The sequence below is a fragment of the Platichthys flesus genome, chromosome 12 (genome assembly GCF_949316205.1).
Source record: "Platichthys flesus chromosome 12, fPlaFle2.1, whole genome shotgun sequence".
Classification (NCBI taxonomy): Eukaryota; Metazoa; Chordata; class Actinopteri; order Pleuronectiformes; family Pleuronectidae; genus Platichthys; species Platichthys flesus.
In genome coordinates this window covers 12,937,910-12,957,619 of record NC_084956.1, presented here as the reverse complement: position 1 = coordinate 12,957,619, position 19,710 = coordinate 12,937,910, and the positions used below count along the sequence as shown (strand labels likewise).

General features: G+C 38.3%; 1 protein-coding gene across 3 annotated transcripts in view; it reads left to right on the top strand.

The window, feature by feature from the left end:
- The first annotated feature begins 308 nt into the window (after nucleotides 1-308).
- Nucleotides 309-19,710, top strand: part of lmbrd1 (LMBR1 domain containing 1) — a 51,779-nt gene continuing 32,377 nt past the window's right edge. For all 3 annotated transcript variants that reach the window (XR_009923931.1, XR_009923930.1, XM_062401029.1), the window contains exons 1-6: nucleotides 309-391; nucleotides 2,224-2,400; nucleotides 3,374-3,437; nucleotides 12,281-12,378; nucleotides 13,495-13,562; nucleotides 16,999-17,087. Coding sequence is in view for 1 of the 3 variants with exons in the window: in XM_062401029.1 (XP_062257013.1) it covers nucleotides 326-391; nucleotides 2,224-2,400; nucleotides 3,374-3,437; nucleotides 12,281-12,378; nucleotides 13,495-13,562; nucleotides 16,999-17,087 (562 nt within the window). In the remaining 2 variants the exon portion in view is untranslated. The remainder of the gene's footprint in view (nucleotides 392-2,223; nucleotides 2,401-3,373; nucleotides 3,438-12,280; nucleotides 12,379-13,494; nucleotides 13,563-16,998; nucleotides 17,088-19,710) is intronic.

Genomic DNA, 19,710 nt, shown 5'->3' with positions numbered 1-19,710 from the left:
GTGAACAGAACTTATAAACATAACATATGAACAGAACATGTGAACAGAACACGTGAACAGAACATGTTAACAGAACATGTGAACAGAACACGTGAACAGAACACATGAACAGAACATGTGAACTGAACATACAAACTGAACACATGAACAGAACATATGAACTGAACATATTAACTGAACACATGAACATAATATGTAAGAACAGGACATATCAACTGAATACATGAACTGAACATATGAACTAAACATGGGGGGGCCTGCTGCTCGCCCTCCACCGCGATGACGTCAGCAGGAACACGTGGGTTTGTTATTGCAGGAAGTGAAGATGGTGGCCCAGTCGCTGCTCTCCGAGTCGGCGCTCGGATGGTCTATTTTCACCTTTATACTCCTGGTAAGCGAGTGTAAACCCGTGTGAACCAGCGTAGTAGCTTCGTGTAGCGGCTGGTTTGGTTTGAGTCATGTTTTGCGGGAGAAGAGGAGGATTAAGTCGGTGTGGTGTATTGCCGTCCATACTGGCTGTGGTGCGAGCTAACATTAGCTGTGACACGTCTAACAGCCTGTTGTCGTCGTGAAGGAATGGAAGAGTGGCGCATTTAATAACTCGACGAAGGAAATGGGGGGGGGGCGTGCATTTTCTTGTACCTAATGTAGGCCACATGACGTGAGCGTATCTGCTGAGAAGGCACGTAGCCAGCTGCGTGTACGGTGGTTTGAAATGCGATTTTCTCTATTCTCAGTCTTCCAAATGAGCAATGAAGTGCGTTTGAGTGAAACAACTGTAAATACACCTTGTCAGCCATCGTGACGTAGCCAGACTTTAACTTCAGCGGTGTTTAAATGGACGCCTGGAGGCCGGTCAGTTAAATAACCTGCTGCCCAATTTACCTGCACGTGATCCGAACTGGCAACTGCTTAGTGACATCAGAAGCCGCCCAGAGGAGACTCAAGCCAATAAGCTGCTCTGCCCCCCCCCCCCCCCCCCCCCCCCATTTTCACAACCCTCTCAGCTGATCTTATTTGGATGCACAGCTCGCGTCGTTACCTGGCAAAACAAGCAGCCGGAGGCTTAAGGCCGTGGGCCTTTTAATTGATCCTGTCTGTGAATGGCAGCCCTTGATCTGAAGGGACCGCTTTTAGCAGTGTCCTCTCTCCTCGCAGCTTGTGTGCCTGGAATATGACCTTGTCATTGTGCGGCCCCCTTGTTTGCCTCTCCGTCTTTAATGAGTTTCCTGACCATTACAATGACAATACCTCTCACCCTTACTTTTTTTCATCTCGTTATTTTTGAAATGTTAAACAGCAACAGAATACACGAGTAGATTCATGAATTTATTCAAATGTTTTCTCCTCGTATAGTTGTCCGTCTAACAGGTGCATTAATTCTTGCTTCGTATCAGAAGTCAACTTTGTATTATTTCCTGTCTGTGTTCACGTTGTGATGACCGAGGATAAACAGAGGAAGTGTGATATAATCAGATCAGCTGTTACATAGCACATGCAGGCTATTATCTGTGTATAAATAAGCCGTTGTTGTGTTAACTTTAGTTTGAGTACTGCTCTTTGGCAATCAGCAATACACACTAGGGCTGGGAAATAAAGCAATATCAATAATTCTCACTTTATGACTTTAATAAATTGTAATATAACAAAAGTGCAATTTATATTGGTTTATTGCATATCTCACATGTAAGAACATTGTGGAGGTATTAATCATTGATTTACCTCGGATTTGTCAAATCTTTTTCTTTTTATCAAGTTTTTATCCTTCGCTGCTCTTACAGAAGAGTTTGAAATCACAACCGTCACTCAGGAGCTGTTTTTAAACTTAAACAATAATTTGACATTCACTGTGTCAATTATCAATTTTGACTGATATGAAAAGTTTTGGCAATATTGCCCAGCCCTAACACATACACCTGCCTAGTGTAAGCACATGATATCATTAGTATTCATACAATATGAAGTTCAACAAAATGTAGCTCTACAAAACTGCTCAATGCTCGACAAATGTGGAATTTGTTGCTGACTTTAGTATCAGTTATTACTTATATTTGCACTGAATTTAGTACTATATATCTTTGTGAGATTACATCTATACAAACCAACACTGTGTCTTTTTTGCTCTATCCCATTTCTTTCTTTATACTCTTCACTTTTGTTGTTTTGTCATTTTGTATTATTCTCAATAAATTTTTTTACTTGATTACTTTTCTTCCTGTTTAGGTGATCCTGGCCTTCTGTTGGGTCTACATTCGCAAATTCCAAAGTCGTCAGGAAAGTGAAGTTGTGTCAACCATCACAGCAATATGTGCACTGGCCATCGCCTTGATAACATCTGCACTTCTACCAGTGGATATATTCCTTGTTTCGTTCATGAAGTATCCCAATGGCACCTACAAGGTTAGTATGGGTTGTGTTAACCGTCAGTTTGAGAAATAGTAATGACTTTTCCAGAGGGAGCCTTTTACTTTACTTGGTAATTTCCTCAGCCACTGTGGACAATGTCTTTGTCTAAACCAAAAGCACAATGCATTTGTTGGCTCTGTCTTATTTGCCAAGTCATTGCATTTGTATCTATCTATTTGAAGATTTAGCAAGGTGTGTAATGATGTCTTCATTAGAACAGCAGGTAATTTGGTGATTTCTCTGGGTTGTGAAATGCCTCGATAGCTTAAGGCAATGTGTTTTTTTTTTATCAGTTAATAATGGCAACCTGACATAGTTTGCACAAGTAAAGTCATCAAGAACACAATCCCTCACTTAATCAGTAATCTTAAACAGAAAGCTGAAAGAAGAATGGTATCTTCTCTTGGGAAAAGGACATTTGAGCTTTTATCAGTGCCCTTAGAATCATAACACTGCAGCAACTGAAATAAATAATGCAACACTTTTTCTTAAGATTTCTTTTCATTCTTGCAGGTTCACAGTTTTTGGTCTAAAATTAAAATATAGAAAATGCTTATGACACACACTTCTGCTACACAAAATAAAAGTAGAGTTAGACAAAGGTCTGACAGTTCTGAGTTACTCCCCCCATAGCCGGAAGGTTTGTGTCATCCTCTGTTTATGCCTGAATTCAGTTTGTGAACCCAGATAAACAAAATTGTCAGAGACGTCACACTTACAAGTTTGGCACGACCTACTCCTCCAGGCAACTGGGTTCATTCCTCATTGTATTGTTTTTGTTTCATGCCTGTTGTGACTGGTTATAATTTTATGGTAAACTGATAAATGATAGAATTATATATTTTTTTTTAATAAGCTTTAATGTAACTGATGTATTTTCTCACTGATTATTATACCTACGTTATTCCCTTAACTGTTTCCCTTAATATAAATTCTCACTATGGACTTCTCCTTTGCTAACATCTAGGATTGGGCAGCAAACAATGAGACAAGAGATCAAATTGAAGACACTGTGCTCTATGGATACTACAGTAAGTGCATTCTCTCAATACTTGCCTATGTTGGTGCACATGAAAAAAATTTATCTTGGTCACAAAACCAACAAATTAGTTTACAACTTTGGAGGAATTAATAGGTTTATCTATTGACCCTTTTGTTTGAATATTTGTATGTTTTTTACCTGTTTTGTGAGCAATCATGGTGTTGCTGCTTCATTCCCCTAGTATATAAACTCAATGTCCTCTTTCAATTTATTCTGGTGCCAGTGAAATCTTTGTGGATTTGCAGTCAGACTTTTGGATTCTCACGGTCTCACAGTATCGTTATCGCACACGTAAACCGTTCTGGAGCAGTTTCATTTAGGCTTTCCTTTACGATTGGGGGCAGTTCGCTGATTTTAGACCATGTTTTTTTCTCAACCATTTTAACTCCCAAATAATTTAAAGAGAAACATGGCTCTATGATGAATGAGACTGTTTGTACAAGGACAGTTTTATGAAATGGTTTTGACTTTTGAAATAAAAGAAAGGGTTATGTTAATACATAAAAGAACAGTGTATTCTAATGATAACACAGTACTGTGTTTGTATTGTGTCAATGTGCATTTATATTCACTGGTTGCATTTGTATTAATTGTTATATTAATCTTGCTGTATTGATATATTAATTTAGCATGTGATTGGCTGTTTTTACAAACTCTTCCTCCTTCAAAACAGTTAGGACAGGACAGTCAAATCCAATCCTTACAGAGCAAATCCTATTTACAAAACTGGTTAGTTATAACCTTCACCAGAGTAGCATTCACTAATTTCACTAGCTGTAATTGTCACAATTAGCTTGCATTCAATGAAATTTTAATATTTCACAGGAACTGACATTTTGTTTTTGGTATGTGGCTTAATGTGACATCATTTTGGCATCATTAGTGCATTTGTCGAGCATTCATTCAGACATCTTGGATTTATTCTGCCTGATTCTCTTGCTAGGAGGGAGGGCAGGCCCGGTCCCCATGGATGGCTCCATAAATCCAGCATTTGCGCCTGGTTGCAATTCATTGGGACAGTATCCAGGCTATTTGGCTGATAAATTCCTAACTCAAAGCTATTAGGGCCTGTGAAATTTCTTCATGATTGTCATATTAAAGGATAACACAAGTTTGTTGTCTTTGACGATGGCAAATTCAGACGTGCCAGAGACACTAGATCACACGTTTTCTAACAGATGCTGGCTTAAAGTGCCTGTCAGCAACACTGTTATGTACCGTCTGTTCCGAAATGCCAAATGCAAGGAAGGCAAGCTGTCTCTTTGCCCAGACAGCCCAATCAAAGACACCCTTTCCACTGCTATAATGACATCAGAGAAGTGCCTTTCACTGAACATGAGCACTGCACATGAATCCAGCAGTCAGGGACTATGTTGTGCCTGGACACACAAATATGATTTCATACACGTGATTGATTTCCATGTTAGTATCCATACTTTGGATTAGACATCTTCCTAAATGGAAACCTTGCTTTATGGAGACTTAAAAAAAATGAATAATTCAGTAGGCTTAGTCTTGAATGCTGGGCCGTGTCCTGTCAGTAATTTAATTCGGTTAATGACCAAACTGCCAGGAAACCATGTTTCTGGTGCACCAGTTATGCTCAAGAAATTTGTTCCACATCAAAAAAAGAGCTCTTATAGTCATACAGGTTTAGTAATTGATTTAAGAAGTATATCTCCGTATGCTGAGAAAGCTTGATTACATTTTAAGTCACAGACTCATTAGTTGTTTGCAGTGTGTGCTCAAGTTGCTGTGCCTCATGCAGCACTCCCTGTCTTAATCTTTATCTTATGATATAATTTTCACTACCAAATAAATGCTTTCACATTGCGTGTTTACTAGGCTTTATTATCTGAATAGGCTTCGTATCATGAGACTGCTTTCTAGCATCAAACTCTCACATCTACGTCTAAGGTAGAGAGAGGTTAAGATGAGGCATGAAGGAGGTTGCTTCTTGCCTAAAGCATGTGCATGTGATCACAGCTCTGGGAGTGTGTGATACTGAATGATCCACACACAAATTTGTTGTGCTTGTAACCTTTGGCCGATGATAAGGAGGGTTGATGGTTGTAAAATCTCTTAAAATACCAAAAAATCTGAGCCTCGCAGTTTTGATTGATATCTAGCTAATTTTGCTAATGCATTCCGCCCTCAGAGGTGCCAAATATTGACCCATAATTTATTTTTGTTATGTTACTTAGTTCATTGCATTTGTTATGATCAAAATTGAAGCGGTTATTCTGTAGTAGAATTAATCTGTTATATTCACATTTTGTCAAAATTTGTGGATTGTGGTAAAGGGTATTTTAAGTTGAATATTTGAATGGTACAGTAATCATTAGACATTGCTCTTCAACTGAATTCTATGTGACTATATTATCAACAGTGAATAGGTGACTGTCTTTGTTGATGGAAGTTGTAACCTAAATATGATAAAAATATGATCACTCACAGTCCATTTTATCACAGTGTTGTTGATGTTTAAATGTGGACCAAGTTTTTTTTTTTAAGGACCATCACTTTCCTATTTGCCAGTAGGTGGAGACCAAGTTCCATGTGTGCTCAATGCACAGCTGCCTCACAAATCTAACCTTTAATGCCGAATGCTGTTTTAAGGCCACATTTGATAGCACTGTCCATTTGTTTCCTCAAAAATGGAATAATTACAGGGCTGACAGAGATTTCCTATTTCCTCCAGTGCAACATTTTTTTCTCTGAGCTCAATTGATTTGCAGTCAGTGGGGAACACAGTAAATAGGCATGTGCATGTCCAGGGATTTTTAAGAACTCAGCAGTATTCACTTGCTTTTGAAATCAATTACAATGGCCTCACACGGCCGTCATTTGGTGAGTTCCTTTCATTTGCTGGTTTACAAAAATGCAAATGTCTCTCGTGTTCATTCAAACCTACAGTTGGCATCGTGAACGTGTCTACAGCAGCTTTGAATCCACTTTTCGGCTGTAAAATTTGTATTTAGAGGTTTTTACGAGCACAGTGTTGTCACAGTTGGGAAATTAAGGTGCAGTAATTATAAAATAGGATTCATTGATTTATTATTGGAGTTATGGATCCACACATTTATACAGAATCAGTGACGTGATATTTAAAGGTGATTATGCACCCTTTTGTTGATTTAATTGCAGGTGTTAAAGGAGTCTGTCGCTGGTGTGAAATCTCACTGTTGCGCATTGTATGTTGCGCATACATTAACAGTACTGCCTTAGTAGGTCAAGTAAATGCATTTCAGCAATGTCACAGCTCAGACAGATACAAGCAAGCGTTTCTGAGTTTTTCATGTTTTTGCATAGGATGAATTCTGAGTCTGAGAAAGATATGGAAATGACAGAATCCGAATGGACTGGAACTAATGCAAAACTTTCAATTTGAAAATACTCTGTCAAACTGTGCGAAACATTATATGTTGTCTGTAGAGGGAATAAATCCTGCAGATGTTCACCAACTCGACGAAGTCACATTGAATAAAAATGTACCTTCAACTTGACAAAGATGGATAAATATCGCAAACAGAAACACCCACTTCCTTTTAGAGCCCAAATAGCGTCTTGGGATCTTTGATGGGCCTCATGTCTGAAAGCCTAGCCATTCATCTCCAGCCTCTGTCCATTTATACAGTTCCTTGGACTGCTCAGCACTTCAAAGCAGTGGTGCATATGAGCCTTAAGCAGCAGGACAAAATACCCCGGGGCCCTTCAAATAAATGATTGGCTTTCTCCTTATGGTTTTTTTGATGCCATTTGCAGAAGAGAAGCATGAGCGGATGCAACCCTCGTGTAAGTACATTGAAAGTGCTCTCATTTTGTCTCTGATTCTTATCCACCTACATGAGCACACAGAAGTTTATTTGAAAGTGTGTAGTGCTTCTTTTAAGAGCATTCAGGATATGAGGGCATATTACAGTTCTATTTTGGAGGGCTACTTTTGTTCAGACAGGCCTTTTAATGATAAGAATATAGTGAAGCATGCTGAGTCATAAAATGTTCTTCATTTCAACCTATGTCTACCCTTTTAATATATAAAACAAGTAATGAGATATTTAGACAAAGGATAACACTTACTTACCCTCAGTTAGATTAACCTGTCTTATTACAATTTCGGTGAAGCCTCTATTCCTAAGGCTACTACAGAGACGCGCACATTAAAACAATGTGGCTCAACGGCAGTATAACAACACATTTGAGAAGGATTACAAAATGGAGATTTTACATTTGAAAACTAAACTATTAATTACTATCCAATGAACTACAGTAAATAAAAATTACCCTCAACATATCTGTGACGTTATTTAATCATTTTAGGTTGACTAATACTATTACTTGCTTAATGAGCTACTAATGGCTGATAATGGGGCTCTGGCTCTTTGGGTACATTATGTGATGTGACGTTTTGTCTCCGGAAGCTTAAGGTTTAAAATAAATGGGGGTGGTCAGGGTTAGGGTCTCACAAACTGTTCACCCAAAACGCATAAAGGTTGACACTGCACTTCCCTTGGACCTCAGAAGTAAACCTGCCAAGCTTGAAGCCCATCACTTGACAGACAGAAAGACAGAGAATTCTCTGTCCAGAGATGATATTGATGATATTGCATAAATGTCATTAGTCTATTATGCATGTCTGTCTTACTGAGTATGGATCCAATAAGACAACATGTTCATCATCTGCTTCAAATGCTGACAGATGTCTTTTTCAATATATCTTACGTTATCCCAGTTCTTTTGTTGCTTTCGATATAATTACTAATCAAAAGACCTCTGTGCTAATTAATATATTCATGATGCCATTGCATCATATTTACATTCTGAAACCGCGACAGCTTTGGAGACTCTCTTCTAAAATCACTCAAAACTCATACCTCTGTTTGTCTTATGACTTCAGTAACTCATGCAACTAACAAATAATACTAATAAGTGACCTAATAATATATAACTTTTTAAATGGTTGGTACTTGCAGATCACTCTATGGACTATGGGGTTTCCAAAAAGTTGCTATATTTGTCACTTGGTTTCTTATCCGGCCAGCTGGGAAACTTACAATAAAGCCAATTTAGGACACTCATCAACCTGACCAGTGGTATGTCTTCAGTAAGTAATGCTGCCAACCTATAATAACTGACTTGAAGGATCACTCACAGCAGTTAGCCTTGGAACTTCAGCTTTTCTCTCCATGTGTCTTTGTCTTGCATGTCGGCAAACATCTGTTTACTCTCACACCGAGCCGAAACAGAGCAACAGAGGCATCAAACTAGAGTCCTTCATGCTGTCAAATTCAAGTCTGATATTCGCTAGTGTTTTATCCCAGGTTTACTCCCCTCCAAGAATGGTTTCCTCCCTTGATGTTTACAGGAAATGAGAGTGCAAGCGCAAGTGTCATACCTTTCAGCGAGTGTCTGCACAGACAGATATTTTCATCAGTCTCTGGAGTCCTTTGTCAAAGACAGTGTTTCTCTGACAAATCTCCCCAGACGTTTAATTTTCACATTGTATACAGTATGTTCTGCGTGTCTACAAGGGACAAGTGTCTAGGTGCCAATGTCCCTTGGGAGGGCCTCAATGAGATGATGACAAGGGTCAAGTGTTTCTCATTGATGGGAGGTAAATAACTAGCACCTCTCTAAATGGTATTTGATACAAGAAGAAGTTTGTATTGCCAGGTCATAACACTTTGGGCTTTCATAGTCACTTCTACCAATACTCTAAAATACATTTCCTTAATTTCCATCAATTTGCTTCTCCCATCAGTAAAATTGAGTATATACTATAAACAGTATGAACACAAGAGATATGTTTAGGGTTAAGGCAGAACATTTCATTATTCACTCCTCTCCTCTCCTCCAGGGGGATAAATGTGCTAAACTTGTATCCCTGGTCAGGTATTCTTTCCAGTGGAAGATCTGTTTAGAGAGTAATGGATGATACATGCTAATGCAGTATGACCTATTCTCTCAGTATGTTTATATTCATGGTGTTATGATTAATTTTACCCATTGATTTAACCCACAACTATGTTCCAGCGGCTGCATACCGTGCATAGCTTCTATTTATTGGCTCCTGGCATCATCCTAAACTTAGTTTGTCTAGCTGTAAATGAGTGTAAATTGATACCTTAGTGCAGCAATGAGCCTGTGTTTATTGAAAGTAATGTGCTGTCACAATCACAGCTGGCAGAAAAAGCAAGCCACTACAACAGTGACATTCATTTGTCTGCAGCCGAGAGAGTTTTTTTGAAATATAGTCCATTTCACTGGGGGAGCATGTTTGTATACTTGCTTTAGGCCATGCATTCTTGACTGATAGGGAGGAGTTGTTTTCCACATGTGCACTGAAGCTGAAGTGTTGCACTAATGTTGTTGATTCAATGGTTATTTGTAGCCAGGGTTAAATTAATTTTTTTATTTACGTTCTTTACTCAACAATCATATTTACAGTTTATCATGCTATTGACTCACTGCTTAGGACTTATATCTAGTTTCTTATGTGTATCTTTTTTCTATGAATAGTTTAAACTCTTATTGTTTTTTCATTTTGTTTGAAGTGATTTTAAATCAAAGCAAAACTCATAAATCAAAAGTATGATAGAATTGTGAAACTACTTTTTAACACTATTCGACACTTGAAAGAGGTATTGAGTTCTACCGACCATATTGCTGAGCACATACTCCTGACACACTTTTTCTTTGGGATATTTTGGGGTCGTCTGGGCTGTCTTCACCAACATCCATTTGCTGCAGAAAGAAAGCCCCTGGCTTGAAATAGCATCGCTCCATTTATGTGTTTTTGCCTCACCGCCACTCTATGAATTCCTAATGTATTTAGTGTTGGTCTATTCTCTAAAAAAGCTGTGCACAGAGAAGATCCAAACAAACATCAAGCAGCCTAGATGAGAGCAGAGCAAGTTCTTTCACTAAGGATCGGTGTATAGGATCCATTTCACATATAAGGTCAACAGATCTTGTGAATCACGAAAATTTTCATTTCGTGATGCAAAGGGATTCGCCTTTCGTTAAGGGAAACATTAGAATGGAACCGATGACTACTGTGTAAAATTTGCCTTTTAATCCAACTTACATATTGTGTGGTTTTAGTGCACATAAGGCCCCATGATGATGTACATAAAAGTGAACCTATCATGGTTTAAAACCTGTCCTTTAAAACCACCTGCTTGATCCAAGTGTCTATTTCAGATTTCCTACCTGTAAAAGACCCCCTTGAACCTTTTATAGGAAGCATATCTCTAATACATGATCTAAAGTTACTTCCACCCACAAAACTGCAGCAGGCTTTTCTAACAAAAATTATTGCCTGGAAATGATTAGAAACACTGCTCCTTCAAATCATGACCCTGAGGCCAGATTTGAGTTATTTGGATCACTATGCTCAGGAAACAGGTACAGGAGAAGAATATGAGGAGAAAAAAGGGCAAAGATCTCAGAACAACTCAGAAAGGAACCAAAGGAGAACTTTCGCCAACGGAGACGATGTTGTCATCACTCCACTGTGCATTGTTCTACCACCACCAAACTTCTGTCTCATGATAAGTGTCCAAGCCTGAACAGCTCTATGTGTTAATATTTCCTCAGTCATTCTTTTTTTTTTTTTTCAGGCAAAACGCATGCAAGGCTTCCAAATGCATGTGCTCGAGCCTGCCCACTGCTGCTTTGCAGTCCTAGAACCTTTTGAAATTTTATTTTATAGTTGGTACTTTCCAGAGTTGAGCAATTCTGGTTGTATATGATTCCCTAAGAAATTGGAAAAAATGTGGAAAAAAACCTTGTTTGTTCATGTCTTTTTTTAATTTGATCATCCAATTCTTTTCTTTTTTCAACTAATGGGAATTGCAACAACAGCCAATTTTGTAGTTGCAATTTATTGGAAGCTGTATGTTTTTTTTTCCTTATAAAGTAGCAAGATATGGTTGCCTCAAAGTATTTTCTTAATACAGGTAAAATATTATTTAACATAATTAATAATGGTGAGGAATTATTTATTCATTTGCATAGTCAATTCCTGGTGCACCGTTATATGCCCAAAGGGTCAAACATGTGATGCCTATTGAACACAGCCCTAAAAAACAAACAACCATTGCTATGCATTTTGTTGATAGGTGATACCAATTAGAAACAATTCTGGTAAAAATTGTTATACATTGTAGTTTGAACGGAGGGAAATGATTAATTTTGGTGTATTTGTATTTACCAAGCCAGAGTGTAAGTCTCTTAGTTACTGTTTACTGTAGAATTAGTGTTTCTTGATAATTTATCTTTATGTCTTAGAAACATCTTGGATTTTTACAAAACAGAGTCTATAGATGTGACTCTGTTATCTTGAAATGTCATTACGAAATCCAACAACTCTGTGGCATATTTGATTTTCACAAGTTCCATTGTTTTAAATAAGTGAATGTTGTGCCTTAAAAAGAAAACTGCGTTAGTTTGTGCCCGTGGAAAGCATAAATAAAGCATATTCTTCACAGGAGTCAGCTTTGATGTCTTCTCCACATTGCCTTTAGCCTGTCAGAGGAAATTCAACATCATTTCAAGTGAATGAACTGAGAACATCCTGCAGTAATATCAAACTTGCATGAGAGGAATGTCTGATGACTCTGATTAACTGTACAGGAAATTAAAACCCAATGCAAATTTCAATCTAAAACATTATATTTTAATACACTAATAAAGATAAAACATTAAAGTTTCTGAATATATATCAGACAAACTTTAATGATGTATAGCAGGTGGCAACACAGCATGCTATTTGGCTTCCAATGATATTTGACTCATGCTTGTATTTCAACGTTTTTTCTGTCCTTGCAGCACTTTACTCCATCATACTGTTCTGTGTCTTCCTGTGGATCCCCTTTGTTTACTTCTACTACGAAGAAAGAGATGACGAAAATGTGAACAAATGCTCGGTGAGAACGCCCTTTTTTTCTACAAATAAATCCGTAGCCTGCATAAAAGCGGCACTGAGGAATTCACATTTCATTCAGGTGATTCATTGTGGCTGACCAATATGCTAATGCAAAAAATGTCCTGAAGTTATTTCAGTTGAATTTCCCAGGAAACGTAAGAAAATATGAATCCATTTGCTTGCACACACAGTTTTACACAACAAACAATGAAAGCAAATATCCAAGTCTCCAATCCCCCATTTCCATCCCGGGTTCTCCAGCCTGATGCATGATTATATATTTCTTTGGTTGATGTTATGATGTTTGTAATATTTGAATTATTTTGTTCCCTGGTTCTAAAGAAATTACATCTCATTCACCTACAGTTTTGTTGATAAAATAATAAATTACATACAATTCAATTTTGTTAAATACATATCATTATCCTTAATATTATTAAATGCCCTTTGGCCATTCAAATAAACCTGTTAATTTAATCTGGTAAATTATACTCACTAACTAAAAAATGGTGGGGTTCAAAACAATAAAAAAGGCATGGCAATTAGAAAATTGGAAAAAGCCCTAATCTTTCTTGAGAGGCTTTTCAGATACAGAAGGCTCTTCCATAGCGTTTGTGTTAATACAATATCTAATGCAAGGAAAGACTTCAAACATAAATTAATATATTATTGTATGGCTGTAAAAATAGTCACACTGTCAAACCACTGCATTCATAATTTAACATATAGGGTCCCAGATTGTCACTTGAAAAGTTGAAAAAAAATAATCTTTAGAAGTCTTTTTATTGATGGATGTACCAAACAGCAGCTATCTCCCGCTGCCTTTTCTCCCTTCTATGTGTCAATTTTGAGCTGACAGAGGCACTTTCTCTCACAGACAGGGAGGTCTTTTGTATTATTACTTTAAAAGCACCTTGAATAGAACTGGGAGTGACGTGTTATCTCTGCCAGGTCAAACTGCATCCACACTAACTCTCTATAGCTCTCACCCACCAGGGCCCTTTGCTTATTAGAGTTTGCCCCCCCCCCCCAATCCATCCCTCACTCACAATGAATAATAATCTCTCACTTCATGGCCGTGATTGACCAGTTACATTTTTTTTCTCTCTCATTGCAGCAAGTGAAAAACGCTCTGAAGTACACAGTTGGATTCGCCATTGTCTGTGTGGTTCTTCTTTTAATTGGGTAAGTTGGAGACATGTAAGGCATCTTCTGCTTCACTCCACGATATGAGGGCGGGAGGGGGGGTGCACATATCATTGTGTTCGGTTAATAAGCGGCAGACCACTTCAAACAGCTGCACTGCCATATTTGTGCCCATGTGAAGCCATTTATGGAAAAAAACTATATATCCTTCACTAGATATAGGTATAGTATCTTTTTTTTTCAATAAACTAGATAAAATAAACTGTATAAACTAGATTCCTTGCATTAGCTCTATAACATACACTAATTTAGGTTTTTTGTGACTTTCTATATTGTGTCTGCAAATTTATTCTGTTGCACATTATCATCCAAGTCACATTTATCCACAGGTTTTTTTATTGTTTTTGTGCAGGAGCACCTGCTCAATGTAATGTAATGATTTTCTTTTGTAACAGTGAAAGCAACATGCCTGGAGTTCAACCTATACAACTATACATTTAATGTGTTCTCTCAACCATTAAACTGGAGGAAGGCTCACCTGGTTGGGGAATAACAGTACATGACTTTCTTATAGCTTGAAGTTTGGAAGTTTGGACTTTTTATACACAGAAGCAATTTAGTTGTTTTTTCTTCATGGACTGGGACCCTTGCTGTTTTTGTTTTGGCACCTGTTACTTTGGTGCTTTGATTTTTAACAACACAAGAGCTTTTAATCAGGGCTGCTTTTCTGTTACCAAGAAACGTAATGGCTCTGCTTGGTGACCATTCACTCCGAAGTTCTGGACTCGACTTCACAAGGCTTTTGCTTGTTGCCTTTAAACGGACATGGTGTGTGTTAAACGTCCCCTGATCGGTCACTGCTAGCGTTTTTTCGTTTCCAAACGCATCTGCAAATAACTTTTCTTAACAACAAATTTTTAAACGTTTTCAGACATGTACTACAGACAGAAGTGTGGCGTCTATGGGAGAGTGCAGGAGTCATGTTTTTGTTTACAGCACATCTTCTTCATTGTCTTCGGCGTGTATGACAGCTATTATTCTTGCAAAGATCATTTTATGTTATGTTTTTTCACTTTAGCATCAATCACATGCTAGAAACATAAACAACATGGCCAATCGCCTGCGATGAAATCTCCAACCATGCTCTTGTGCTATTCTAACATAAGTTCATTCGGACCTTCTTCTGTTTTTTTTCTGGGGGGCTGGTAGGAAAAACTCTTGAGAAAGTTCAGCCAATCTAGATAATTCCAGGAGAGTGCAGTGCATGTCTTTAAGGGGTTGTAGTCTCATATTCTGCCCTTAAGAAGTATCTTTTATCTTATTCTGCAGAATATTAATTAATACTTTAAAAAAAGTCTGGATGGCAGCAGTAGGTTCCTTTAAAGAAAATGACCTAAATAACTGTGGTTTTAATTTGAGTTCCAGGTAAAGCAAGTTGAGCTCTCTGTTATTTTGCTAAGAAGATGACTTACAGAATTTCAAAATATTAGATTTTTTATTTCCTATATTTTATTTAGTCCGAGCTGTGATGTGGAACTTTCAGCTTGTTTTTGAAGCTCGGGTGCAGTTCTACCAACTGTGGCCAGGCTTCTGAGGACAAACAAACAAAGCTCAAGCCTTATTCGGGATGTTTCGACAAACGTGTGGATAGCTTAATATTTTATCATCACTTAAGTTAAGCTGGACAGAGCTGTATCCTAACAGCCGAGAAGATTTGGGTTGAGGTCACTTTGATGAGTCGCTTTTTTTCTTAAAATGAATAATTACACATACCATGACCGAAGGGAAGTACATGCACTTGAGAAAGATTAACTGCAACTGTGGACTCAAGGGGATATCAACATGATGCCGGGGCAGATGAGGTCCATTGAACCCTGAATTTGGTATTTTGCACTTAAGATGCTGAGCTAATGTCCTTCACGTCCCCCTGTATTTTTCTTTTACTTTTAATATGGAAAACCATTTTTTTTATCTTCCTAAAAGAATCACAGCATAAGCAGCATATTTCATTAGACTTGTAGAGCAAGATACTAAGAGGGTTACTGGCCTATTTCACTGTTGTCTGTGAAAAGGGATTAATGATCACTGGAAAAGGATTTCATGATCAGTGGATTTAAAATCTGCACTGAAATCGAGCATCAATACTGCTGACCCATATTTCCGTGCATAAAGATATAGTGGCGTCTGAAAGAGGCTCTTTCTGTAGAGCTGACAATAAATATGTTTTTTTATTTTTCACCACAACATTGAAGAGCTCTTAAGGTACAACCTTTATATCTATGTCTTACATTGTGCTGGTCTGGTTATTTGTTCCTTTCCAATGTAAACTGAAAAGGATAAGAGGGGGTATAGAGTTTAATAGACTGTCCATTGTGTTATGAGTAGCAATTAATCCAGTTTTCAAGGGTGCGTCCAAGGTGAATAAGCAAAAGGTCAATGAAATGGTTTGCAAGATCCTTTTTTAAATGATTGGTATAGGCTCTTCACAGTTTATAACTACAAGTCATGCTTTTTTTGTAATATTGTAATTTCTCAGTGTAATCTGACGCATTTTAAGGATAATTTAAAAGATTTTAAAAATTAATTATTAAAATGAATCTTAATTGAATCTAAATGACTCATTCAGCAGATGACCACATTTTAAGTATTCTTTGAATATTGGAAACCAAATTTTTCTTAACAAACTGTGTGTCATCTTGTTTGTGGAAGTTGGAGGTTAGTTTGATTTCACCTCCTGTCCAGTTCATCACAAACCCACTCGATGGGGTTTAAGTCTGGAGACTGTGTTGGTCTTCCATTGGTCCTTATCTTGCTGTAGGAGGAACCCCTGACCAACCAGTCGGTCTCCCTCTGTGACTTACCCTTCTCGCACCGCTCTGATACCAATACACTGAATACCGCCTGCAGTACAGTGTTGTCCTCATAATTCATCAGAGGGTAACACAGTTTTTTCCGATACTGCTTTTGCACAGACAGAGCGTTTGTAAGTCAACAAAAAGTTAGCGCACCTATAGGAATTGTTTGTTACTTCCAAAGGCTTAATTTATCATGTTGCTGCAGGAAAAGTGCAAGTTTCCAGACTTGGTTTAAGGCGTGATTCAAAGAAGAGGAAAAGCACAGGTCAACCTACACAGCATGTTGTTTCTCCAGTGGATAGCACACTGTGAAAACCTCCTTAAGCCATACAGGCCGTAAACAACTGAAGTACAGTTCTATAAGATCCATACCAAACAAAAACAGTATTCTGTCTGTAATTCTCTGACTCACTCACAGCAATGTACCTGCTTCTTAGGTCCATCTTTGATTAAATTATTAAATAGCTGGATTTATTTTTCTTTAATTTTCTTAATGTGCAGACTCTATGTGTGGCACATATAGAAAATGCACCATATTCTGAAACCATCAATTCCGGGACAAAGAATAAACTAAAGCATATAATACAGCAGCACTTTACTGTTCGTTTTGTCTCTTTCAGAGCTTTTGTTCCACTACAAGCCCCACCTAGCCAGAATTCCACTCAATGGGAGAAAGTGCAATACCTTTTTGAAGAGCTTGGGAGCACTCGTAAGTATAGTCTCTTCAGAAAATACTTCTGACTTTCTTTCTATAATTTTCTTTCTATTGTCTTAAATTGATGATGTAAGATCTAAAGGTTTGTTAAAGTAGATTAGGGAGTACATTTTAAACATATAGGTTTCCTTGATTTTTGAAACTGCATTTATGCATTTTCTTTCTGCATCCATTTTTCTAATAGGTCCTTGCTAAATATTTCAAAAACAGTAACTTTATAGCCTAAATGTAAGTGTAGCATGCAATTTTAAATCATATTTCTTGTTAAAGAGAGCATTGCCCCTGTTCTGCTGATGCAAATGCAAGATCGTTGCCAAATATGTTCTCCTAAGGGTCCTCTGACCCTTTGTCACTTGGGGATCAAAGAGGAATTTGAACCATCTGGCTCTCTTCACAATAGTGGACCCCTACATGCTTTCCCTAGGCTTCCTTCTTGGCACAGGAGGAAATTGCTCACTGCTAAGGAGGAAATGTTAGGATCATCCCTTTTCTAATCCCCATCTCTTCTCTCTCCAGATGGGAGGTTAATTGCATAAAGGAAAGGCACTTTTGCCATATAACCCTGCTGACTGCTTTTCAGTGACTCTTCATTAAGCCCACTACATCTTTAATGGGTCCATCATACCTTTGTTGCAACTAATGCAGTGCCCGTTCAAAATGGGTCTGTCGGCATGGGCTGATTGCTTGGCATCGTGTTAATCCAGTTTGTAGTTTTCTTGAAAACATCATCAAAACTCACATCATGCAAATTACCCATTGTAGAAACATACCAAATGTATGGAGGTACCAAAGCCCCCTCGGGCCGGTGGGGGGAAATAATAGAGTTACATGACAATGAGTAGACCTAGAGTTTAGAAATCTCTGTGCATGGTTATAAGCTGTGCTGTTTGATTCCTAATTTGTGGCTTCTGATTTGGAAATTGTTCCCTTAGATATAGGCACTCAAACAACTTGGTTAACAAATGAAAAGCACAGCCAATGCAACATTATATAATGAAAAGGGTGAAACGTTTGTTTTTTTTTATAACCGATATGTGTAAAAAATAGAGGGTCTTTTTTTTAAGGTATTTGAGGCTTCAGTTGACAGACTTATGGAGGGGGAGTTGGAGGAATGCTGTTGATCTAATCTCGATTGAACTTTCGACATTTTCCGCTGTCTCTCAATTTTACAATCGTGCTCTATCTGTATTGACGTGGTTTCCCTTAACTGTGGGATTATACGTCCAAAATATCTCCTTAAACACAAACTGTTATCTAACCCCGTTTCCCAATTTATTTTATTTTGTCAGGTTTACCCACAAAAAGAGGGGAAAAACAGCCATGATGGTCTGATAAGCTTCCCAACTTTGCTATAAGGCTCTATATGTTGCTAGAAAGAGGTTGTACACTTAATGAGATCCAATTCCTTGAACATATAGCTTCTTCCTCCTTGCTTTTGATGATCGTGTCATTACACAGAAGCAGGGCGCTCCGGCTAAAGCAGCTCCTTAGTAAACTCCTCTCTGTACAAGTCTCATGCATGCACGCAAGCCTGAAGGGTTATATGCGGGTTGAGATAAGAGCTACCTCATTCCATTGCTGGTGGAATCAAAGCTGTACAGATGTGGCAGCAGCACCGATAATAGACAATATTCTCCTCTGTTTAATCCGTGGAAAATGTGCTCAGGAAACCAAGAAGAGTGGCAGCAAACATCTATCCGTCACTTTGTGTAGAGTTCATGTACAGAATGTTCTCCATGCAGAACATGGAGCTATTGTCTATTTTACCAAGCTCACCACTAAACAAAGTCAGCATAATCGCAACGAAACACTCAGGAATAGTAAACACGTATTCAAATGTTAATTTTCCACCCAAATGTAAGACTTCAACGTTTTTTCTTTTTGCCTGCGATACAATAGGGAGCAGGTAGATAATTTATCTCCATTTTCTACTTCTTTGTCCTGCTGCATATGAAATACATCATGAAGAAAGTGATAAATGTTATAAACGGAACAAATCACCCATGTCCTGAATACTGATGGTGTATTGCCAATCAAATGACAGTGTCAAGAAGAAAGGCACGCTGAGAGCCACCTATGCCTGTGCTGACAGGTGGGCCGGCCGCTATGGACTGGATGCTGTGAGGATGTGGGATATCTATAAAGGGACAACTGTGTCTCTATTTACGTGGAGCCCAATGACAGGTGGGATCCTGACAGGGGAGAGAGGCAATAAGTCTCTTTATCAATCCCTGTCTTTTGACTCCAGCTCTGACAGCTGGTGTGACACCTACTGTTGCCCTTGCATGATGGGTGGTCCCCTCTCTGCCTCAATCAGAGGTGACGCGCACCAACTCAATCTACATACACCGAAACATCCAGCTGTTTAAACACTGATTGTGATCGGTATGACAGTGAATACGAAACATGGTGACCAGATGCGTCTCCAGAGTAAGGCTTTCCCACCGCGTGTTCATTAAAAGCAAGTATTGAATCCAAGAGTACCAGCAGACCAACATGGTGCCGTGTCCTTGTGAGGAATGTTCTTCCCAATTACTTTCAAGGGAATTGAAACCTGAGCTGTTCCTTTAAGCACATTAGCCTGGATAACTAAAAATAATGCCACTTACCTTCATGA